The sequence below is a fragment of the Pagrus major genome, chromosome 13, assembly GCF_040436345.1.
Source record: "Pagrus major chromosome 13, Pma_NU_1.0".
NCBI lineage: Eukaryota > Metazoa > Chordata > Actinopteri > Spariformes > Sparidae > Pagrus > Pagrus major.
Window position 1 is genome coordinate 1,324,602 of NC_133227.1, and position 22,241 is coordinate 1,346,842.

Below are 22,241 nucleotides of genomic sequence, written 5' to 3' on the forward strand. Positions count from 1 at the left end.
CAAATCTGCACGCTGATTACGGGATTTCTACATCACAAACTGGCAACCTGCATGTTGTTCAGTGGGAGGCGCTAGTCCGCAGTAGTTTCTGGAAGGAACCTCATGCTTGCACCATGGAGAAAGTGAGTGTCCTGCAACTATCTTCATACAAATTATTCTGACGCCTGCGTATTTTAGCTATACTGCTGTACGTCTCTGAGTAACCTTAATTTGAAGTCTCTTTATGACAATAATTTCGAGGTTGGTGTAGTTAAGCTAGTCTTTACCCTGAGACTTCACTGTTTGCTAAAAGCTAACGTTAGCTAGCTTGTCAGTTTAGCCTCATTCCGGTAGTAATGTGTTGTAGCTGTTCGGCTGTTGTTGTCAGACTGGGCTTGATGGTGTGACCCAACACAAGATATTCTCGACAAAGCGAGCGTGAAGTTTAGCTAAATGATATTCAGAAAAGTGCAAACTTAGCTAGGTTAACTGGTTGTTCATTTGTGCAGGGTTGAGGCTCACCACAAGGTTAGCTAACCTAACTGTTAAGCTAACGTAACATTTCATGACTTGGCGTTAATTATGCCACAGTTGCTTTGTCATTGAAAATATCACAGTAAGGTTTGCCATCGCTGCAGCTCTTGTTAGTGGATCAAAGTATCCGAGCAGCTCGTAAACCCTTAGCAAATTACCGGTAAGATACCCTTAAGTAACTCCTAAATTAGCATATCGCCGTTCAACAGCTAAGTTACCATTAGCTCACAGTGTGAACGCTATCATTTATAAGGTGACGGACACAAAAAAAAAAAGCTGTAGTAAAGCCGCAAATCGATTTGTATATACTATAATATTGTGTCAGAAGATCGGCCAGCTGCAACTGCGACAGTCGGCGTGTAGCACATGCTGCGGGAGTATTTTAGGCTCGGCCTCAGCACCGCACTCACACCGGAGGATCGTTCTAGATGCACACGGTGCCGCTGTCATGGCTACAGCCGCAGTTTGTCGTCAATTGCCGCTTCCTCTGCAGCGAGCTGCAGTTTGCCATTTCAGATATTTCACGTGATTTGTTAGTTTTGATCAAATAACCCCCTCCTTATTTTTTTTAAACACAATATAATTTTCATGCCTACTCCGACCCCTCAACCTAACTCACCTGGCAGCGCCACTAAACCTACCAAGCTAAAGTTGGTGTGGGTCAGAAGAGGTGCTGATGCTGTGATGAACTCAACACTTCAATGTCAAGACAGGCTCCATTTTATTTTTTTAAATGTGTGTCTTTGATAATGTGTTTTTATTCTTTATGGCTGAAAGAGGTGTGCTTGGATTTCCTGATGCAAAAGACCATGTCATCATCATCATCATCAACCACAACCAGGCCCCACTAAGATTAATACTTGTCAATCCTGTTGTTTTTTAGAGCTATTACATATTTATTTGTGTGTTTTCCTTAATGTTATTGAGTACAGCCCTGGTTTTCTAAGTAGGAAGCTGCTCACAAGGCTTTGGACCATATTGTTTGACTAATGTCACTGATTTAGTTGCGACTGATCTAATGAATAAGTAAACAATTATAAAATATACAAGACTTGGACGAGAATCATTAACTTTTTCTTTTTACCTTCACAACTTTTTTTTTATACTTATTTTTACTTGTACTAGTCAAAAACATCCCAGTCTACAGTGTTGCAGGGCTTAGCTCTTTTCTGCCTTTTTAGATGTTTGAAGGACTGTGGAGTGAAAGCCACACCAGTCAACAGACCTTGTTCTTAGCCCAGGATGATTGTTAATGCACGTTTAGTGTCATCACATTAGGCCAGAACGGCTAGAGAGCCTCCTTTTAAAACCGAGTGTAACTTCTCTCTGCTCGGTGTTAACTTGATTCTGGCTCATAGTGTAAATATGCAGCCTGATAACTTGTCAAACCACATCAGTCAACCAACAAGGGACAAGTGGTGTTTGATAACAATCTGTGCACACTTAATTTTCATTCTCTACAGCCCCGCTAGCATCGTCATTATGCTTTCCCTCTGCAAGCCTGAACTGGGCTTCAGCTAAATAGTCCTGTTAACCACGCTTACGTCTTCATGCAGTTGTTGTTCAAACTGTCTCTCAGTCTAGGCCAAGCTACCAACACCAGAACTGATATTTTAGAAAATGGGGTCATCTTTGGCAGATTTGATCCATCTTCCTGTGAGGCTATAAGCTAACCACCAGGCTTACAGAATAGATTGCCCCTGGAAGACTGTGAATGCGCCTTGACAAAATAAACACATCTCTGTGTCTGCACCACTGCTGCACCTGTCTGACATGAACAGCTGAGTGGTTGAGCTAAGTAGTTCTGTCAGGGGCAGCTGTGTAAGATGTCTTTTCAGTAGTCTGATCTATATTGGGGATTGTGTTATAGAAGTTAGAGCAGGAGAGCTGCAGTATTGGGAATGTTTCTCTTAATGCTTAGTTTGATTGTATCTTCCTGCCTCACAGGTTTCAGCATTGAAAGACCAGGGAAACAAGGCACTGAGTGCGGGGAACATCGATGAGGCTGTTCGCTGCTACACCGAAGCTTTGGCCCTTGACCCTTCAAACCATGTCCTGTTCAGCAACCGCTCTGCTGCCTACGCCAAGAAAGGCAACTATGAGAATGCCCTCCAGGATGCATGTCAGACCATCAAGATCAAGCCTGACTGGGGCAAGGTGAGATATCATTTGTTCTGCTGTTATTCAGTTGACCAGATATATAGGGATTAAAATTGAGAGGGTCATTTTACACTCTTTCAATTTTGATCAATCAGGGTTACTCCCGCAAAGCTGCAGCTTTGGAGTTTCTTGGCCGATTGGAGGACGCTAAAACAACTTACCACGAGGGACTCCGGCAAGAGCCGAGTAATCAGCAGCTAAAGGAGGGCTTACAGAACATTGAGGCCCGACTTGCAGGTATGTACTGTGGACATTGTGGTGTCTTTTTATTCTACAGAAAATGTGGAATTACAATGTGAATATAGTGTGAGTCACTTTTCCCTCCTACACGAGTAGAGAGGATTTAGAGATGGATGCTGACAGGATCACTAAAGTAAACTCACATTGTGAGTGCTCAAGTTTTCAAAAGGAGAGTAGGCAGCCCACTTGGGGTTTGAGTGTTGTGATTCATCTTGACAATGCGCAAGTAGTTCAGGTTAGAGAATAGAAGAAGCGCTGGTGAATTTAATCCTAGAGCAGTGCATGATGGGTGGGCCTCCTGAAAGTTTGTTTGTGATCATAGAAATGACGCTAACAAAAATGATTTTTTTGCTTCACCAGAGAAATCAATGATGAACCCCTTCGCCATGCCCAACTTGTATCAGAAGCTGGAGAGTGACTCTCGGACCCGTGAGCTGTTGTCAGAGCCCGGCTACAGAGAACTGCTGGAGCAGCTCAGGAACAAACCCTCAGAGCTGGGCACGTATGTATATTTTAAGTGTTAACAACATGCCCTGATTTAAGACAAAGAAATTACGTCTTTTAGCAGAATAGATAAAGTAGTAGATAGTTACTTTGCATGCATAATAGTGAAAAAGGGCCAAAACCAAAACATTTGAATAAATCAGAATAAAAAATGTAAAGTTAATTTGGAAAGCGTGCTGTAGCCCTGAGTACTGTAGCATTAGAAATGCATTTGTTTATCTGACTGTTCTCATAGGAAGCTGCAGGATCCCAGAGTGATGACCACACTGTCTGTACTGCTGGGACTGAACCTCTCCGAGGTGGAAGAAGAAGAGGAGCCCACTCCCCCTCCTCCCCCCAAACCCAAAGAGACTCAGCCACCTCCTCCCAAAGAGGAAGACCTTCCAGAAAACAAGAGAAAGGTATGTCACTTCATCCTGCTTTCCACTTTCAATGAGTCCTCAGCCATTTTGTCAGATTAAGTTTTTTAATCCTCTTATTTCCCTTTTTTTTAACAGGCCTTGAAGGAAAAAGAAATGGGGAACTCTGCGTATAAGAACAAGGACTTTGAAGCAGCACTGAAACATTATGAAGAGGCAGTCAAACATGATCCCACCAACATGACGTATATATCTAATCAAGCAGGTATGCATTGTCACATGTTGGAAAACAAATGCCAGACTTAAACATTTCATCTGATTTACCCATAAAGTGATTAAAACAAACAAATAAGATCCAGAACTTCTCAAATATAGAATCAATCAGGGTTGAGATTGGTTAGAGATCCGACTACTTGATCAACCACCACAACTCAATCCTCCTTGGTGGAATAATATGTGATTACCAACAACACATCTTTTTAAATGCGATTTGTTTTTTTACTCACTCAGAAATATGGAATGCACTGAAATAATGAGTCATTAGTCTCGCAGAGAGACTACATTGACCACGTAACATATTAGGATCACTCGCGGAGTGGCTGCTGCAACACTAAGCTTCCACTATAATCAATGGGACCATCTACACCAGGTTTGAGAGCAGGGCGTAAGTGGTGCGTGTGCCACAGAGATTCATGGTACAAACGTAAAAATAGAACCAGCCGTCTATTTATATTTTCTATGCGAGGTGTGCACATCCCTTTTGCACAGATATTGATCATAAAGTGTCTATATTTTGTGAAATCAAACTTCTGTATACAGTAAATGACAGCTGGTTTGGTTTTGAGAGTTCCACTAGGCTATTTTTTATTGTTTCCTTTCACCTGCGCCATTTGAAAATAGCTGACAGAGACTAAAATAGCAGACTGATGACAGGGAAATGATTAGGAGTAAATGGAGGGGAAAAAAGGATAAGTGATCAGAGAGATCATTGCTAAGAAACTTCAACACAGTCCCAAAAAACAGATCTCTTGTTTTGACCTTTGACTTACACAGCCCTATACTATACATGCACTGCAGGTGTAGCCACTGAAAAGACACGCCTCACTGCACATTCACTCTACATGCATTGTGTTGTGTTGATTTGTTCAATATAGCCAAAGTTTTCGTTTTTTGTTCCAGTTCGACTCAGTTCATTTAGAGATGAAAACTGACATGTTTATGACTTTTAATCTATGCTTGAAAATGTGAATGTGTACGGTTTTGTGTTATCCCCTCAGCTGTGTACTTCGAGAAGGGAGACTTTGAGAAATGCCGAGAGCTGTGTGAGAAGGCCATTGATGTTGGCAGAGAAAACCGGGAAGACTACAGACAAATAGCAAAGTGAGTTTGATAAGAAGTATTTGCATTCATTCATTCATTCATTCATTCATGTCTTTACTTGAGTGAATCTACTCACACTCTTCTCCTCAATCAAGAGGACAGAACTGGTATTTTGTCCATTTTAAGGCCACAGAATTTTTTTTTTCTGGATGGAAAACCACATTGACAAGAGAAATTGTGTTATACAAGAACCACCTGGTGGCAGAGTTGAGCTATGACTTCCCAAAGATGACACAGTGATGTTGAATTAGAACCCAAATTCCCTCTCTGTTCAATTTGAGACTTTTGTTTGAGAGCAGATGTCAGATCATTTCATTGTGTTGTAATGATGTGTTTGTCTTCGTCCTTCTCTTTTCATAGGGCCTTGGCAAGGATTGGCAACTCATACTTCAAGCAGGAGAAATACAAAGAAGCGACTCAGTACTTCAACAAGAGTTTGACAGAGCATCGTACTCCTGACGTACTGAAAAAGTGTCAACAGGTGGAGTGCAAGCAGATCTTTTTCTTAATGATTCTAACTTTTTAAGTTAGCTAAAGTTTTGTCAGTCCTGCATTTGTACAGGGAACAAAAACATAAGTGGCCCCATCACTTATAGCTTGATACTGTAATTGATTCCACAGGCAGAGAAGATATTGAAGGAGCAGGAGAAAATAGCCTACATCAACCCCGAATTAGCCTTGGAAGAGAAAAGCAAGGGCAACGACGCCTTCCAGAAAGGTACGCACAAAATTTGTAATGCTTGTTAGTTGATGATTGTCCTTGGAGTCATCTTTTATGAACTTGTATGAAGATGATATCGTCTTTTCCTTCCCACAGGAGACTACCCCTTAGCCATGAAACATTACAGCGAGGCTATCAAGAGAAACCCCCAAGATGCTAAACTCTTCAGTAACAGAGCTGCCTGCTACACAAAGCTGTTGGAGTTTCCACTTGCTCTGAAGGTACAATACATCCTTATTAAGCATTTCTGTGAGTCAGTTTACTGAATCAAAAAAGTGACTTTTAAAAATAACCTAATTATAATCTTTTCTATGTGTTTTCCTTCGCAGGATTGTGAAGAGTGCATCACACTTGAGCCCTCCTTCAGTGAGTTGGAAACTTTGTATTTATTATTGTTTAATTGAAATGTATTAATTATTACCGAACTTTAGTAGTGGTCTTGATTTTACATCTAATTTAAATAAATCTGTCCACAGTTAAAGGCTACACGCGCAAAGGAGCTGCCTTGGAGGCCATGAAAGATTTTTCAAAAGCTATGGATGCGTACCAGAAGGCGCTGGAGCTTGACTCTTCTTCAAAGGTATTTTACAGGTTACTGCACGGTTCAGAAATATCATGAAATTTCAAGGCCTTGAATAAGAGATTTTAGGAAGGTGTGGAAGAATGCTAGTGTTTACATGATATTACAAATTCCAGTAAGAATCAACTGTTCCAGGCTGTACAAGGCTTAACAGTCACACAATTTGTCTTCACTGTCCTGTAATACTAAATACTCCAACATTACTCAAGCGAGCTACAACAGACACAAGCCACATTAGCCATCGGACGTGCTAATATTAAATTCAACCGGTCAACCTGCAGAGTAAACTGTAACTTCCAGCATCGGCAAAACGTATAGCTTTGAAGACTGAACTCCACGCTTGAGTTTTAAAGTACATCCTGCTTTTTACTTTGCCGGCCCTCGTTGAGAAAGCAGTCTGAAGTAAAATGGTCAGCACGCACAGCCTTAAAGGTTTCCAGTTGTTGTTTTCATACAGTTAATCCAGTGGGTCTTCACTTCCGCGGACCCTGGAATAGAAGAAGATGTTTGTGTTGGTTCTTGCAAAAAACAGTGTCTTTACCTTCTATATGTTTGTGTTACCAAGGTCTGCATAAGCGAGAGACGATGATATGAATGCAAACAAATGGCCTATTCATTGCAGTGGTTCTTTAGGGTAGCGCGGTCACGAGCATCATAGAGCTGACACAGTTTTTATAAATAAAGTAGATCAACTTTATTAACTACAGTTCCTTGTGGCTATCTACATGCATATACAACCATATTCATGCTACAACAGTTATAAAACCAAGCAAGGTAATTTTACATAGACATACAATTATAAGTCTAAAGAAATGTTTGTTTGATAAAAGTATGACATTTTTAAATAGTCTCTGTTGTTGGTGTTTTAGGACTTAATTTTCTTTTTCGTTATTTGTCTTCTCCATCTGTAGGAAGCCACAGAAGGCATGCAGCGCTGTATGGTCAGCCAGGCCACGAGGAATGACAGTCCTGAGGAAGTGAAGAAAAGAGCCATGTCTGATCCCGAGGTGCAGCAGATTATGAGTGACCCAGCCATGCGCATGATCCTTGAGCAAATGCAGAAGGACCCTCAGGCGCTTAGCGAGTAAGTTGGCCCAGTTTAGTGTCACTCTCTCTCTGCGAGAAGAATTTAATGATTGATAACGATAATTAATGGTTATTTTTTCTGTTTGATCCTCAGCCACTTAAAGAATCCAGTTATTGCTCAGAAGATTCAGAAACTCATTGATGTCGGACTGATAGCCATTCGTTGACAACAACCAAGATCCAGATGTGTGAGGAAACTCCAAGACAACCGTGGAACAATGTGCAAATTCCCTCCAAAATATTACACTCTCTTTTCTTGCCTTCAAATTCAAAATTATATTGTCCTTAGTCTCACTGAGACTTTGTGTGTATGTTCTGTTTTTTTAAAAATCAGTTTCACAACTTTTACATTGTATTTAACAAAGCATCTTGTGTGTCATCACAACGTCAGGACTCCAGAAAACGTCATCTGAAAAACTGGATTCATGTGTACAGATGCTGAAATACATCTTGAAATAAACAGCACAGTTCAGTGCACCAGCACGCTCAGTGTTTTAAAGGGGAAATCCAACCGAAGGCAATTCACATATACCTATATGTCTCCTATAAAAAAGAAGAATTTCTCCACTCAAAATCAAGATTGTAATGTACTGTAGATCAGAAATTGAAATTGAAATTGTCAGCCTTGTTTAACATGTTGTCCTCTTTAAGGCCTGACTAAACATGGTGCTTTAAAGTTGAGCTGTCTAGTTTGTTTTCCTCAGTGCTTCCTCTCTTTTGGTCATCTCCCTCACCTCAGGTGGATAGCTGAATCTGTCCTATCTACCAGCCGTCCAGGTGCAGATTGTAAATGTTGGGTATTATTTTTGTACTCATCCAAAAGCATTTGTTTGAGAAACGGTGTGTAGAGGTTTAAGAAGCTGATACAAAAGCTGTCAAACCCGTGAGAGCAGAAATGTCTCGGGGTGGGGGCGTGTGTGCATCTTATTTTTTATAGGTCTAGGAGCTAAAAAATGTTTGACGATTTTCCCCGGAAAACTCCGAGACAACTTGCCCTGTAGTGACGTTTGTGCAATTTGTAGCTATAAGTCAAGCTAGCTTTGGTACAGGACTTTAGTTTAGGTATCAAAAATAAACCCCTTTTCTCCTCCGTTCTGTATATAGAATTAAAGAAACTTATCAAATTTGTGTTATATAAATGGTGCAGTTTAGTGTTAGAATTTTTAATGTATTTTAAGGATCAGTGGGGGCTTTTTGTACCACAAGACCAACAATGTAGGTACCGACTCAATGCAGTAGTATACTAGCAGTAATCTTTTTACACAAAGATTTAATAGTGCACCAGTAAAATTGAGAGATTCTGCATACAAACGTGTAAATATCCATGCTCGTCTGTGTTAATATGCCAAACACATAAAATACCATCTTCAACATTAGAAGTATATTATGGCAAGTATCTATCTCCAGATTGTAGGCATGTGGATTTACATTATCCCTTGTGTCACAAAGGTTTATAACAACAATAACACATTTCAACTATGACAAGTGTAAATATACAGACACATAATGTGCTTGTCAGCTGCACCTTTTAACAAATCTATAAGGTGCTGAGGTCTCTGAGGCCCTGCTAAGCTCTGGTTCTACTTCAGGCCATAGATGTATTGCCCTAGACCACATATTTCATTTGGACATTCATGTTTTTAAATGATACAATTGTATATGTTGAAGAAATGTATGCCTACGTATCTACAATATATCATACTTGTGGAAAGAGGTTTCTTTTTAAATGAACCACTGTGATTGAAACAGGATCTCAACCAGCCAGGTCCTCTGAGATCTCCAGCAATGTAGCCCCGCCCACTCCGAGAGTTCACGTGACTGACCGTCGCCCAGGTTGTGTCGAAAGCATCCTGGAATTAGCAGTTAGCTTGCCGCTAACAAAAAACACAAAGTTAGGTGTGAATATTTTCAGAATGGGCGAGTTATTAACGTGGCTCTAGTGGAGAGAAAGAAGACAAGGGACTACCCACACTGGGCTCTCCAACATGGTCTGATAGCCGACATATATAAGGGCAGTTAACATAGCTAACTAAACATTAGCGCTAGCTAGCGTTCAAACTTTGACGGGCAGCTGCAGCAATTCGCTAGCTAGCTGCTAGTTTACCAATTTACTACTGCCATTCCAGCAAGCTAGGTAACACGTCTTGTCATTGTTGCAGTTGTGCCAACTAATTAACGCTGTAGGTGATTACTCACTGTCTAGTAACGCGTTATTTTCACCAGACGCTTACGTAAAACTAGCGTTATCGTTATTACTGAATTACGCCAGCGAACTTATGAATAATGACTGTTGAGCGGCTAATGCTAACGTTAGCCACTTGAACTTCGCTATAACTAACATTCACCGTTACTTAGAGCTGATGGTCTGTGTCGTTGCTAACTAATAGTGAATTAAGCGAACAGCAGCTAGTAAACAGCCGTAATCTGAATAGATTCACGTCTGTGATATGTGATTGATTTCGGCCAATCACATGAGATAAATGATGCGAAACACCAGGATGTCAAACGCATGGGGATTAACGCTAGGACAGCAGTATTGTCTGGAAAACACAGCTGGCCGGTCATTCCGATAATCTTGCATTCGTCACAATGCAGCTGCAATAGATTTCTTTTTGTATTCGCTACCCGTTTAGTATAACATCTTGTAGTTACTAAAACATTTAGCTGCCCAATTCATCAGTCAAGAAGTTATAGGATATAGTCTACTTTTCTTTAAGTTATGCCTGGGGACGCATCTGATAGTAGTGATGACTCCGATGCAAAAACAAATGAAAAGGCCTGTACCGTCAAGCATCAAATCACCAATGGTAAGTCAATTATGTTGTTTGTAATCACACATGTTGTAAACACTGCATAACAGAACAATAGAGACCCCTGTATACTGTATTTAATACCGTTATTATTTGTGAAAGAGTTGAATCTGACAGTGAGGACCCCAAGATCAATCGACACATTATTCTTAATGAAATGTAAATATGCAGGTGTTTCACGTTCAAAAAGTTCAACACACACACAAAACGTCAACATGCGTCATAATAAGGTCCTTTTTACTCTCACCTCTATGATGTTGCTGTGTTGTGCGGTGTTCACTGTCAATGAATTTGGATCACTTGTTCTGGGCTCTGGACCAAAGAGTAAAGGACCCATTGTTGCCTTATAGTTTATGCACAGGATATAACTCACAGCATAAATCTATATATAAATCTCACACAGGATTAGATAAAGCAGAGAACTGCCTCAGGTCAGTTGCACATCTGGCCATACCATAATCAGTGGTGTCACTGCGTGTTTTTCATATGCTGTCACAGGAGAAATGGATTACTATACTCACTGTGTCATTTATTGAAGTGCAACAGCATTTAAATCTATATTGGTGCAGCGAGCAGCTTTCTTATAAGATGCAAAAGATTGACATTAATAATTTAATACATATTTATATAAGATATATGGCTTTTATTGTAAATATGCTTGTAAAAAGCTCTACAATTACAACTTTGTTATTACAGTTTTTTGAATAAACACAGTTTATTGGTTCGGCTGAATTTATGGGCTCACAATTAACATCTGGGATCTTTCAAAGTGTTTTAAGACATGCTGATGCATTATTTAAATGTGTCCGCCCGTCCTCTTAAAACCAAAATGTCTGTGTTTGCAGGGTACAGAAAAAGCGCATACTTACCGTATGTCATGACTGTGTTTTTTTCCTTCTGCCACCAGCTAACCTCACAGGTCACACTGAGAGGGTCGGCATGGAGAACTTTGAGCTGCTCAAAGTCTTGGGCACTGGAGGTAAGTCTCTACTTGAAGCATGAAACACATTAATTACAGATACAGTTATAGAAAAACTTGAGTTTTCCTGCCATGGTTAAATATCTCGTGGGCTTAGTGTTTATAATTAATTTTCATAGCCTGTTAGAGAAAGTGTCTCCGAGGGCTTGAATGCTGTAGTCAAGTATTTCTTTACGTTCATATCCTGATTGGGGAGTTGCAGATCAGCAGCACGAGTACTATCTGAATGTTTAGAAGGTAGACCATATGCTGTGGACGTCTCTGTCTGTTATTAGATCTCATCCATAATGAATACCTGTGAGAATTCTGAGAGGCTGCTTTCATCAACAAAACAACACCTTATTAAATTTAGTGTGCAAGGATGTTTTTTCACAGTAAAATCTGACTGTTGTACTGAGTAATTTGAATGTCTGGGTGAAATGTTTGTTTTTCTTTCTCTAGCTTATGGAAAAGTGTTTTTGGTCAGGAAGAACAGCGGTCATGATGTGGGCCAGCTGTATGCCATGAAGGTGAGACTATTAGTCTGAAACATGTAATTAAACAATTCTGTTCAGGATTTTTTTTTTACATTTTCCTGGTGCTGGAAAATAACAATTAGTCAAAAACTTGAGCTAACTTTATTTTGATCATTACTCTAGGTGTTAAAGAAAGCAGCTATTGTTCAAAAGGCAAAGACGACAGAACATACTCGCACTGAGAGGCAGGTGCTGGAACACATCCGCCAGTCTCCCTTCCTGGTCACGCTCCACTATGCCTTTCAGACGCAGAGCAAACTTCATCTCATCCTGGGTGAGTGATGGGACAATACGACTAAACACGGCGAACTCTCGTCATGAAGTGCTGAATAGATGTTCTCTTGTTTATGTCTATTACTGTGCGTCTGTTTGTTGGCATTTTGTACATAATGTGTATTTGTGTAATATTTGTATTACGTCTATTCAAGCCCCCTGTGTATTTGTCTGTGTGTGAGTGCAGACTATGTGAGCGGCGGGGAGATGTTTACTCATTTGTACCAGCGGGATCACTTTCCTGAGGAAGCGGTGCGGATTTATATTGGGGAAATAATCCTGGCTCTGGAGCACCTGCACAAGGTGGGTTTCACTCCTTCAAACTCTAACATCAAGCTACATTTATCGACCTTGGATAATAGGAGGCAGAAGAATGACAAGGCAATCTTATGGAGACCCAGCACTAACATATTGACTTATATTTATTGTTGTGGCTGATGTGTTGGCAAATCAGTTGCCTAATTACACAAAGACACAGTCACACAGCAACATTAGCATCCCCTTAGAGTCTTGTTTCTGGCCACCTGGTGCTATATTTGGCGGCCCATTACCTCTGTTTCGAGTGCCACCAACTCCTTGGTTAAATCAATGGGCCTATTACTGCAAGAAGGAAGTCCCCTTTGGCCTTTTACTTTGCTGCCTGAAATACTCACTTGCTCGCTAAAGTTACCCAGCGGTTACCTAATAAAATTTCACAAGTACTGCACATTTCCCCCCAAAACTCGAGCGTCTAAAGCCACAGTGGCATTGAAGGATCCTTATTTATTTTAAAGGATGTGCACAAGACTCTGTGTGGTAGGACGGTAGACCGTGTGCATTTTAAAGGTTGTTTACGCACCAGATGTTTTTATTCATTAGCAGTGGTCTGTAACTTCCCTTGAATAGCATCAAATAACTAATTTACCACGGTGTTGTTGCAATTAAGAGCTTCATTTCAGTTTGTGTTGCTGTCTAGGCAGTTGTTTACATTGAGTTTAAATGATTAGAAGTACCGAAGGAGGTTGGAAAATAAATGTGATGACGAATCAATTGGAATATAGAAAATAGTCCATGTTCTTCCGTGTTTACTGCGTGCCATCTTGTTCACAGATTTCTACACTGACAATTAATGTAACTGGTAATTTTTCCCTGTGTTTTTACACAGCTTGGGATCGTGTACCGAGATATCAAATTGGAAAACATTCTTCTAGACAGCGAAGGCCATATAGTACTGACAGATTTTGGGCTCAGCAAGGAGTTTCTGGAAGAGGAGGTACGTTTACGTGATACCCAAGTCACAATATTTTGTTCATGTAAGATTTGTTTTCATGGTTTAAGACTTCATCTTTCTCCTCATTACAGAAGGAAAGAACCTACTCTTTCTGTGGCACCATTGAGTACATGGCACCTGAAATCATCAGGGGGAAAACAGGGCATGGAAAGGTAAATAAATAACAGTAAGGCAACAAGCACTGGTCTTTAGAGGGCATATCATTTTGCTAATGTTAAAGATTTTAAGAGGTTGCATATGAAAATCATCTTTTTACATTCAGATGCTTCAGGATGACAGGGACATCCATTGTGACTAAAATTATAGTTAAAAAATTATAGGCAAAGTGCTGTAAGTCTCATGACTTTGGGTAACTGTGGTGCTGATGCAGAGCACGTAGAACATGTTTTTATGAATAACACTGTATGTGCTGATGTACCATGTTTTAGATCAAATGTAAGACTGACATTTTTGGTTATGGAAGGCATTCAGTATCATAACAAACAGCCTCTAAGTAAATACACATGCAGTGCCTTATCTGCTCATGTTTTGTTCTCTTTGCTTTCTCCCTTAGTCGGTAGATTGGTGGAGCCTTGGGATCTTGATGTTTGAGCTTCTGACGGGAGCATCTCCTTTTACCTTGGAGGGAGAGAGGAACTCCCAGAGTGAAGTGTCAAAGTGAGTGCTGAGTCTCCAGTTCTAACATTAAATCAACTCTTTCTTATTTTCAAAGTCATAAAAATGATCTGAGTCAGTGTGTTGAGGGTACATTTTCTTATTTATTCATGTAGCACAAACTGCAGTGCCATAGTTTTGCTACTCGGATACTAGGATTTTGTCATTCAGAATCTTGTGAGGGGTTGTTTTTATTTCTGTGACCATTTTTTCCACCTGATCCATCAGACGTATTTTGCGCTGTGATCCACCATTCCCCTCTATGATTGGACCCACTGCTCAGGACCTGCTGAGGAAGCTGTTAGTGAAAGATCCCCACAGGAGGCTGGGCTCTGGACCACGAGGGTCTGAAGACATCAAAGCACATTCCTTCTTCAAGGTCCTACTCACCTAAACTGCCAATCACTCAAATATCTCACTTCCCAATTTCCCTCTTCGCATAACTCTCCCCGTCTTTGTGCTTTTTGTTTCCTAACAGGGCCTCAACTGGGCTGATCTAGCACAGAAGAAGGTGCCAAGTCCGTTCAAGCCCGAGTTAAGGGGTGAACTTGATGTGGGGAACTTTGCAGAAGAGTTCACCGGGATGGATCCCGTCTACTCTCCAGCGAGCACGCCCCCAAGCACTGGACGTCTGTTCAAGGTTAGCCATTGCTGTCTCAAACTTGTCCCTGGAGCTGGATAAGTCGAATAACATACCTATAACCACCATCTGAAAATATTAATACAGATGTTTTGTTCTGTGTTTTTTCACGATGTTTGATTTTGTGTTTGATTCTGCACTCTCTTTTTCTCTTTCTCTCTATTAAAGAGTGTACTACCTCATCATATATGTAACATTACTTCTATGTCATTTTAGGGTTACTCCTTTATTGCTCCTTCTATCCTGTTCAATAAGAACGCAGTCATGGGAGACTTTGTAGACTCCCAGATCGGAGCTGATCGACCCGGTTCTGCCTCTGTCCAACGCAGTGCAATGTTAGAGGTACGGATCTTGGATTAAGCCATTTTTGGGTTAGCTTATAAATAATTCAAGTATTATATATTTTTCTTGACAACATGGCACAGAAGCAGTTTTGCAAAACCAGCATATCTTTATTTGAAGCCCTTCTGTAATCTAGACAAATGTAAACCAGCCGTATGTGTTAATTAGGACAGACAGGAAGGCAGAAGAGAAGAAAAACTAGTTTATGTTGCCTAGTTTATTAACCAAAGTTGGTTCACCATAGTTCAAAGCATGTTTGTCATATTTTCTCATGGCTAGGCAATACTGATATTACAATTATCAGTAGACTATGTACTGATTTTTGCTTGAAAAATGACTGAAACCATGAATAGATTATCAAAATAGTTGGCAACTAATTTTTTTTTGATTAACGGACTAATTGTTAAAGCTCCAGTGTAAAGCTATATATAAGCTATATGTATCACAGCTTGTTATATCAAATGAAACCCCACATCCTATTTATGATAATAGATTGTATCTACATAAATCTAAATATGTTTCTTTATAGCAAACCCTTCTGAGGGGCATAAATATTAATGCAGATCCTTTTTACACTACCTGGAAGCCACGTCCTGTTACATCGGGGGAAAAAAACAAACACACAAATCCCTTAACAGCTCAATATGACTCATACCATCTCTTCTTTGTTCAGGAGTCCCAGTTTTTTCAGCACTATGATCTGTGCTTCAGTGGGCCACCCCTGGGTGAGGGTAGTTTCTCTGTGTGCAGGAAGTGCCGACACAAGCAGAGTAACCACGATTACGCCGTCAAGATCGTCAGCCGCAGGTAAGTGGAGATGCGATGCTGCAATGGCGTCTTTGTCATCGCTTTTGGTTTGTGTGCCTTTACATTATCACCGTCATCTGATGACATAAGTCTGAGAAGGTTATTGTTGATGTTGAATGTGTCTTTTGACTGTTAGGATGGAGGCAAACACCCAGAGGGAGATCGCTGCTTTGCGGCAATGTGAGGCTCACCCAAACATCGTCAAGCTGCATGAAGTCTACACAGATCAGGTAAAAATGGAAGTGTAAAGACTGACATAACATTAACACAAGAGACGATGAATATACTGTATATACTTTGTATCCATTGCTCCTCTCTGCACATGTGTGTCTCTGTCAGTATCACACATATTTAGTGATGGAGCTCCTGCGAGGCGGGGAGTTGCTGGAGAGGATCAAGAGGAAGAAACTCTTTGGTGAGGCGGAGGCCAGTCAGCTGTTACAGAGCCTGGTCTCAGCTGTCAGCTTCATGCACGAGGCTGGAGTCGTGCACAGAGACCTCAAGCCAGAGGTGGGCTCCGCTTTGATGACTTAATTTATCCCCGAAAGAATACAGTCTGTCATTAAAAAAGTTAATATGATAAATCAGTCCAACATTATTACAGCCATTATTCTACTGTATCACATCTTATTAAAAATGCGCTTCAATAATTAAAATTTGCCAGAGAGAAGTTAGGAATTTGAAATTAGGAGGACATTGCATGTTACTGGCCTGAGTAATGTGGTAGGAAATAAAATCAGCAGGAACAAGAGCAGAGCTAAGTTTTAATTGTCTCAGTGTTTCTCCACTGTGAGCTGCATGTGTCCTGTGTGCCCCGAGGATAGCTCATTGTAACTAACCGAATACAGAGTTTTAAACAACCAGCATCATTTGCACATGATTTAATCGAGGTAAACAGTGGACAGCACGCGCATAATGCCTCTCTGCCGTGGCACGGTACTTCTCAAAATGAACGCTGCAGATTTATCGCACACATATCCTGCCGTCTTCAGATGGCTGTGGGATTTAATTAACTGAAGGAGAAGGCTTTCATACAGTATAAAGCAGCTGTGAATGACAGATAGTGGTAAGAATCGTCCATTAACTTTCAGTTCTGCACAGTGTTTTACTGAGACGACGTCGTAATTGCATAAACTTTTATTTTTGATGCCAATCTGAACATATTTGCTGGCTGGACGGTGTTTGATTACAACTGTTTATCTGCATTACTCCACAACTCCTGTGCATTTCTTCTTAAGTATTGAGCTTATTGACAGAATCACCAGATGATGAATCACAGTGAGATGAGTGATGTGGAAATAACTGTCGTCCTCTGGCATCTAATCTAATTCTCACCAAAATGTCAACAACAAATTTTGTAGTGCCTCATTTGAATGAATCTCCCATCTGTTTGACCTCTACTCCCACATTTACACCACATGTGCACACAGGGAAAGCATATATCAATGTTAGAAAAATCAACTTGTAGTATTTAGTCATCCTTCTGCTGTCAGGAAACAGAGCCCTGAAACTAAAGACAAAGAAGAGAGTATAATGGTGGATTTTATGCGTTTCCTTTACAGAACGTACTGTTTGCAGATGAGGGGGAGGACTCGGTGCTGAAAGTAATAGACTTTGGATTTGCCCGCCTCTGCCCTGCAGGCAGCGCCCCCCTGCAGACTCCCTGCTTCACGCTGCAGTACGCTGCACCTGAACTCTTTGAAAGTGCAGGATACGACAAAGCCTGCGACCTCTGGAGTCTCGGGGTCATCCTGGTAATTTTAACCTAAAACCGTTAATCTAAGCCATCAGTGAGGCTAAGTGAAGTACTAATGCCTCTCTCTGTGTGCTTTCATCAGTACACCATGCTGTCAGGCCAGGTGCCGTTTCAGAGCGAGCAGCGTGGGATGACCTCATCATATGCCGCTGACATCATGCAGAAGATTAAAGAGGGCGATTTCTCATTGGAGGGGGAGGCATGGAAGGGTGTATCGGAGGATGCCAAAGAGCTTGTTAAAGGTTTTTAGTCACACATTTGCTGTTTGCTGTAGGGCCACGTTACATAAAGTTATAAATGCTTAATTTGTGTCTGACCTGTTGGAGAATGTGACGGAGGTGAAGTTTTTTCGACACCACCTCTTTGCAAGTCAGCTTGTTTTGTCTTTGTATAACTTGTTTTGTCTGTTGTGTCTCTATGATTTTAGGCCTGCTGACGGTGGATCCTGAGAGGCGTCTCAAACTCTCTGATCTGAAAGAGAACAGCTGGCTGCAGGGCGGAGCATCCATGTCCACCACTCCTTTGTGCACACCAGATGTGCTCGAGTCTAGTGGGCCTACTGTTCGCACCTACGTCAACGCCACTTACAAGGTAAAACCGGAATCGTGCACCAATTATCGCAAGGCTCTTTGAGTAGATTTAAAATGTACTTAATGTGTGTCATCCTTCCTCCCTCATCAGGCTTTCAACCGCGGTAAGAGAGAGGGCTTCTTTCTGAAAAGTGTCGACAACGCTCCCCTCGCAAAACGACGAAAGCTGAAGATGACAAGCACAGGCGTAGAGACCCGCTGGAGCTCATCCTCTTCCTCCTCCTCTTCTTCCACTTCCTCCTCTGCCTCTGCAACAGCATCCAAAGCACTGCCAAAGCAGACTGTGACCCCGAAGAAGAGCTAGCCTAAAGTGAAGGGGAGAGAGAACAGAAGGAAGTGGTATGTGCTTATACTGCCAACATGATGTCCTCCAGTGATGATGGGGTCACCAAGATCCAAAAAAAAACATACTGACAAACCAAAAGGCTGGTTTAAGTTAGTCTTTAGTTTTAAATACAAAATGGAATTCCACTTTTTAACATAACTTCATTCATCATGCCGTATTCTCCCCGAACCAAACATGTATTTTCTTAGAGTAGAAGGTCTAGATGTACAGAAATCTGTGGCCTTGAGAAACATTTGTACTTATTCAGTATTCTCCCACCATATTGTGGTGATACGACACACTAAAATGAGATATTTACCTATTTTCACTGTGGGTAAGAAACAGTGCCTGGCTATATAGGGATAAAGGGAAAAAGGAGCCATAAATGAGCAGAAGCCATATATACAGCACAGCAGTAAATACATCGATCAAGCCGTTGTGAATACAGACAAATTTGCACATAGCAAATGAATAGTCCTTCCAGAAATTAGCGGTCCTAACAGTTTGATTGTACGAGTTATTTGCCACATGTTATGATTGGTGGGAAAAAAACGACCCCCAACGTTTGGCCACGAGTGCTGTGTCACATGTGGGCACCCAAAACTTAAAATTTCTTGTTTTTCTCAATTGTGTAGCTTGAGCAAAAAAAAATGTAGGTGTTTGCACTTTTTGCAGAGAATGTAAATGTACATGATCAAATGGTAAAAGCAAATTGCTGGAAGGACTGAGCACAGAGGAAAATTCTTGTGATACGTAAAAACCTTTGAGACTGCAGAGGAGGGATGATGCTGTTGTTAAAATCTATTGGATGCAGACAGTTTTAACCGTCATTCCAAAGGGCACCACACCTCCATCACACTACCAACTCCACAGCTCCCATTGAACACAACATGGAGTGCATGTCTCGATCGACGGCTCTGATAAAGTATTTTGTCATCCAACCAGAGCTTGTCTCGACATACAGTGTCCGACAGTAGCACCTGTAAAAACTGATGAAGACGCAGTCATTAAGAGTGTGATTTGCTCGTCATACTTACTGCATACTCGCATTATTGTGCCGGTCTGAAAATCTCTAGCATGCTAATCTGTTGTGATGATTAACTGTAAGAACTTTTTCTATATTTTGGTATCTCGGGCTCATTAGGAAAGGTCACCCAGAATGTTTTTACGCTACAAAGTGCAGCCTGAGTGCTTGCACTAAGATTAGATCAAAACTCATTTTGGTGATTGAGCATGAGAATCGTTGTGGGCTTGTGAATTTTAAAAGGGTATTACAGCCAGGGTTTTTTTCTGTTGCCCTGTCAAACCAGCGCCATAGCGGCTATCACAGATACAATCTGATTTGATACAGTGAAATATTGTCGCCCCTCAGTTAAGCTCAGCTTGGGGTGAAAGGGTCACCCAGATATGTCTTTTTACAGCTGTGGTTTAAAAATATTGTATGGCTTTGCAGTTCAAATTATGTTACAGAATGAGACACTTAATGACATTATTATGGTTCTGTGAGAGACCAACCTGGGCGACATGGTGTGTATATACTCATCCTTGATTTAGAGCAAAAAAGATGTAATGATTTAAAGATCTGACAACTGTTTTATTGGTATATTAGTCTCCTGATCATGTTTTTATTGGACTTTCTCTTTTTTTTTTTTTTTTACATGTTGCACAGTCAGTTGATCAATTAAACACATTTCAGCTTTAAAGGTGCTTTCACTGATATTTATTACATGTAATTGATTTTAATGCTGTGGTAATGGGATTGATGATTACATTGGCGCTTGTTGTGTACCAACATTGTGTGTGTATGTGTGTGAGTGTGAGAGAGCATGAGAAGCGCTGGGAGGTTGGTTATAGCGATGTTTCTGTACCAGATGAAGCATTTTTTTTTTTTGCAAGTTACTGTATTATTTTCTTGTTGTTTGCCGCCTTTGTCTTTTTAAAGGTAACTGGTCGTTTGTGTTTGAACATTGCAATTTTTACTTAAGAAACTGTGCTTTTATTGGTGTTGATATTCTTTTGTTGTAGTAAATGACATTTTCTTCTCTTTTGTTTTTGAGCATTACTATTTTGCTGAGATGCACTGTCACTGATGTCGTAACTGGGAATTTATCTTTTGCACCAAGATTTTTTGGTCGGTGCAAAATAAACATTACTTTTAAATAGATTGTTGTGTGTTTTGTCTTTTGAGTGTTGTAATTGTTCCGTGAATGCTCGTTCGTTGGAGTATTGTCAGCACTTAACAACACTGAGATCAATTCATACAGATGGTGAGACTTTGAATTGTTGGTACTAACTGCAAATACAAATTGTACAGAGAGTTTAATAACCTTTCCATTTGACAAAAGCCATTCCAGCTGCATGCATAGTCAGAATCAGTCAGCTCCTCCTTTAACGATGGTCATACTGCCAGGATGAGCCCTTTAACCACAGATTAACATCAGTTTGTCTCCTAAATTGTGATGCCATTCATAAACCCAAAATGTCTTAATATCCTAATCCCCCATACTTTTTTAGCATCTGTTTACAATAGGACAGTTGCCACAATCAGCAAAGTTCACAGAGTTTTTTAGGTTTATAAACCTCTCTGCAGTCTGAGCTAACTCCACAAAAAAGACAGGACAAATTAGGGTTTGAGTGGACTTCTGAGAATCTTTATCTGATCCTCGGCCAGGTTTTAGAAAGTTCCCCTGTGGATATGACTGTCTTTTATCTTCAAAGCTGCTGCTTTAAACAGCAATTAATATGCCATCATGATGATGCCAACCAAAGACAGATTGTGGTTGAAACTTAAAGGGTAACTCCATCAATGTTACACATTAAAGGTGCAATATTTAAACAATTGGCCACCTCTTAAAGGTCACTCCAAACAAATAGGGGGCAGCATATCACCGAAATAACCGCTTACCACTGCTAACTGTAGCTGCCATTAGCTAGTTAACTCAGTTAGCTTGGTAAGCCGTGCAACTAGCGGTCCAGACTGCAAGCTTGGATTGGTGTTACAAAATAGGACGGGCAGGGGCTAGTTGGTTAGCATGCTAACTTCAGTAGATATCTCTGCACCACAACACTAGATGACAAAACAGCTATTTATTCACATTCTGTTGATACTTTCAGTAAATGTGTGGGAATCTTAAGTGTGAAATGTTACATAGCGAGTCCAACAGTGCTACAGGAGTGCAACAGTGGACCGCTCTTAAAAACTTGGCGCCTACATTAGCCACAATTCAACTGGGTGAAATCACTGGAGGCAGTTTATCAGATAACATGCAGCTTCCTGTGGAGCCACACAAGTCTTTATACTACTTTTTTCACGTGTGCGGCAGTGCTCCTCAAGACCTGTTAACACACTTTAATTTCTAAAATTGCTGGCGTTACCCTTTAACATCAGAGCGTCTCTTCTGTGGTCTTAAATTGTTTTCAGTGTAGAATCAAGTTCCCCAGCATTCATAAAGGTTTGACAACTTCGGTGTATTTTGCAGCTTCATATCCTTTCATATTGCTTAAACACTTGACATGCTGAGCTCTTGTTTCATATCACCTTTTGTAAAAACAATGAATGAATGAATTAATGCAGTGATTTATATCTTCAGCAGGTGGGTCACGGGCAGGTTGGCAGCATACTGTTGAACTTTAATCTTTACCTGCTTATGTCTACTTGATCTTCATGTCCTTGAATTTCCTGAGCCTCGTGTTGAAATCTCTCTGTCATCACTGTATTAGTTTCTTTTCACTCAAAC

General features: G+C 40.7%; 2 protein-coding genes across 2 annotated transcripts; both read left to right on the forward strand.

The window, feature by feature from the left end:
• stip1 (stress-induced phosphoprotein 1) lies at positions 1–8,224 on the forward strand. The gene is made up of 14 exons (XM_073479584.1): positions 1–122; positions 2,461–2,670; positions 2,769–2,910; positions 3,274–3,415; positions 3,653–3,818; positions 3,915–4,041; positions 5,054–5,156; positions 5,517–5,637; positions 5,778–5,874; positions 5,974–6,098; positions 6,207–6,243; positions 6,354–6,457; positions 7,369–7,541; positions 7,638–8,224. Exons 1-14 carry the CDS (start codon positions 114–116, stop codon positions 7,708–7,710), a joined length of 1,629 nt encoding a protein of 542 aa, XP_073335685.1. The 5' UTR covers positions 1–113; the 3' UTR covers positions 7,711–8,224.
• Positions 8,225–9,387: 1,163 nt separating this feature from the next.
• On the forward strand, positions 9,388–20,668 carry rps6ka4 (ribosomal protein S6 kinase, polypeptide 4). Its single transcript, XM_073479224.1, has 18 exons — positions 9,388–10,350; positions 11,261–11,332; positions 11,774–11,841; positions 11,971–12,121; positions 12,308–12,423; positions 13,265–13,372; positions 13,462–13,542; positions 13,944–14,047; positions 14,273–14,423; positions 14,523–14,684; positions 14,901–15,026; positions 15,700–15,833; positions 15,970–16,063; positions 16,173–16,343; positions 17,396–17,587; positions 17,672–17,831; positions 18,017–18,180; positions 18,271–20,668. The coding sequence occupies exons 1-18, from the start codon at positions 10,263–10,265 to the stop codon at positions 18,481–18,483; spliced, it is 2,355 nt and encodes a 784-aa protein (XP_073335325.1). The 5' UTR covers positions 9,388–10,262; the 3' UTR covers positions 18,484–20,668.
• The last annotated feature ends 1,573 nt before the right edge of the window (positions 20,669–22,241 follow it).

Coding starts and splice junctions, on each gene's coding strand:
- stip1 (XM_073479584.1), top strand. Junction 6,244..6,353: donor CACACTTGAGCCCTCCTTCA/GTGAGTTGGAAA, acceptor ATCTGTCCACAG/TTAAAGGCTACACGCGCAAA. Junction 7,542..7,637: donor GACCCTCAGGCGCTTAGCGA/GTAAGTTGGCCC, acceptor TTTGATCCTCAG/CCACTTAAAGAATCCAGTTA.
- rps6ka4 (XM_073479224.1), top strand. CDS start 10,263: ATGCCTGGGGACGCATCTGATAGTAGTGATGACTCCGATGCAAAAACA. Junction 13,373..13,461: donor AGGAGTTTCTGGAAGAGGAG/GTACGTTTACGT, acceptor TCCTCATTACAG/AAGGAAAGAACCTACTCTTT. Junction 15,834..15,969: donor GTCAAGATCGTCAGCCGCAG/GTAAGTGGAGAT, acceptor TTTGACTGTTAG/GATGGAGGCAAACACCCAGA.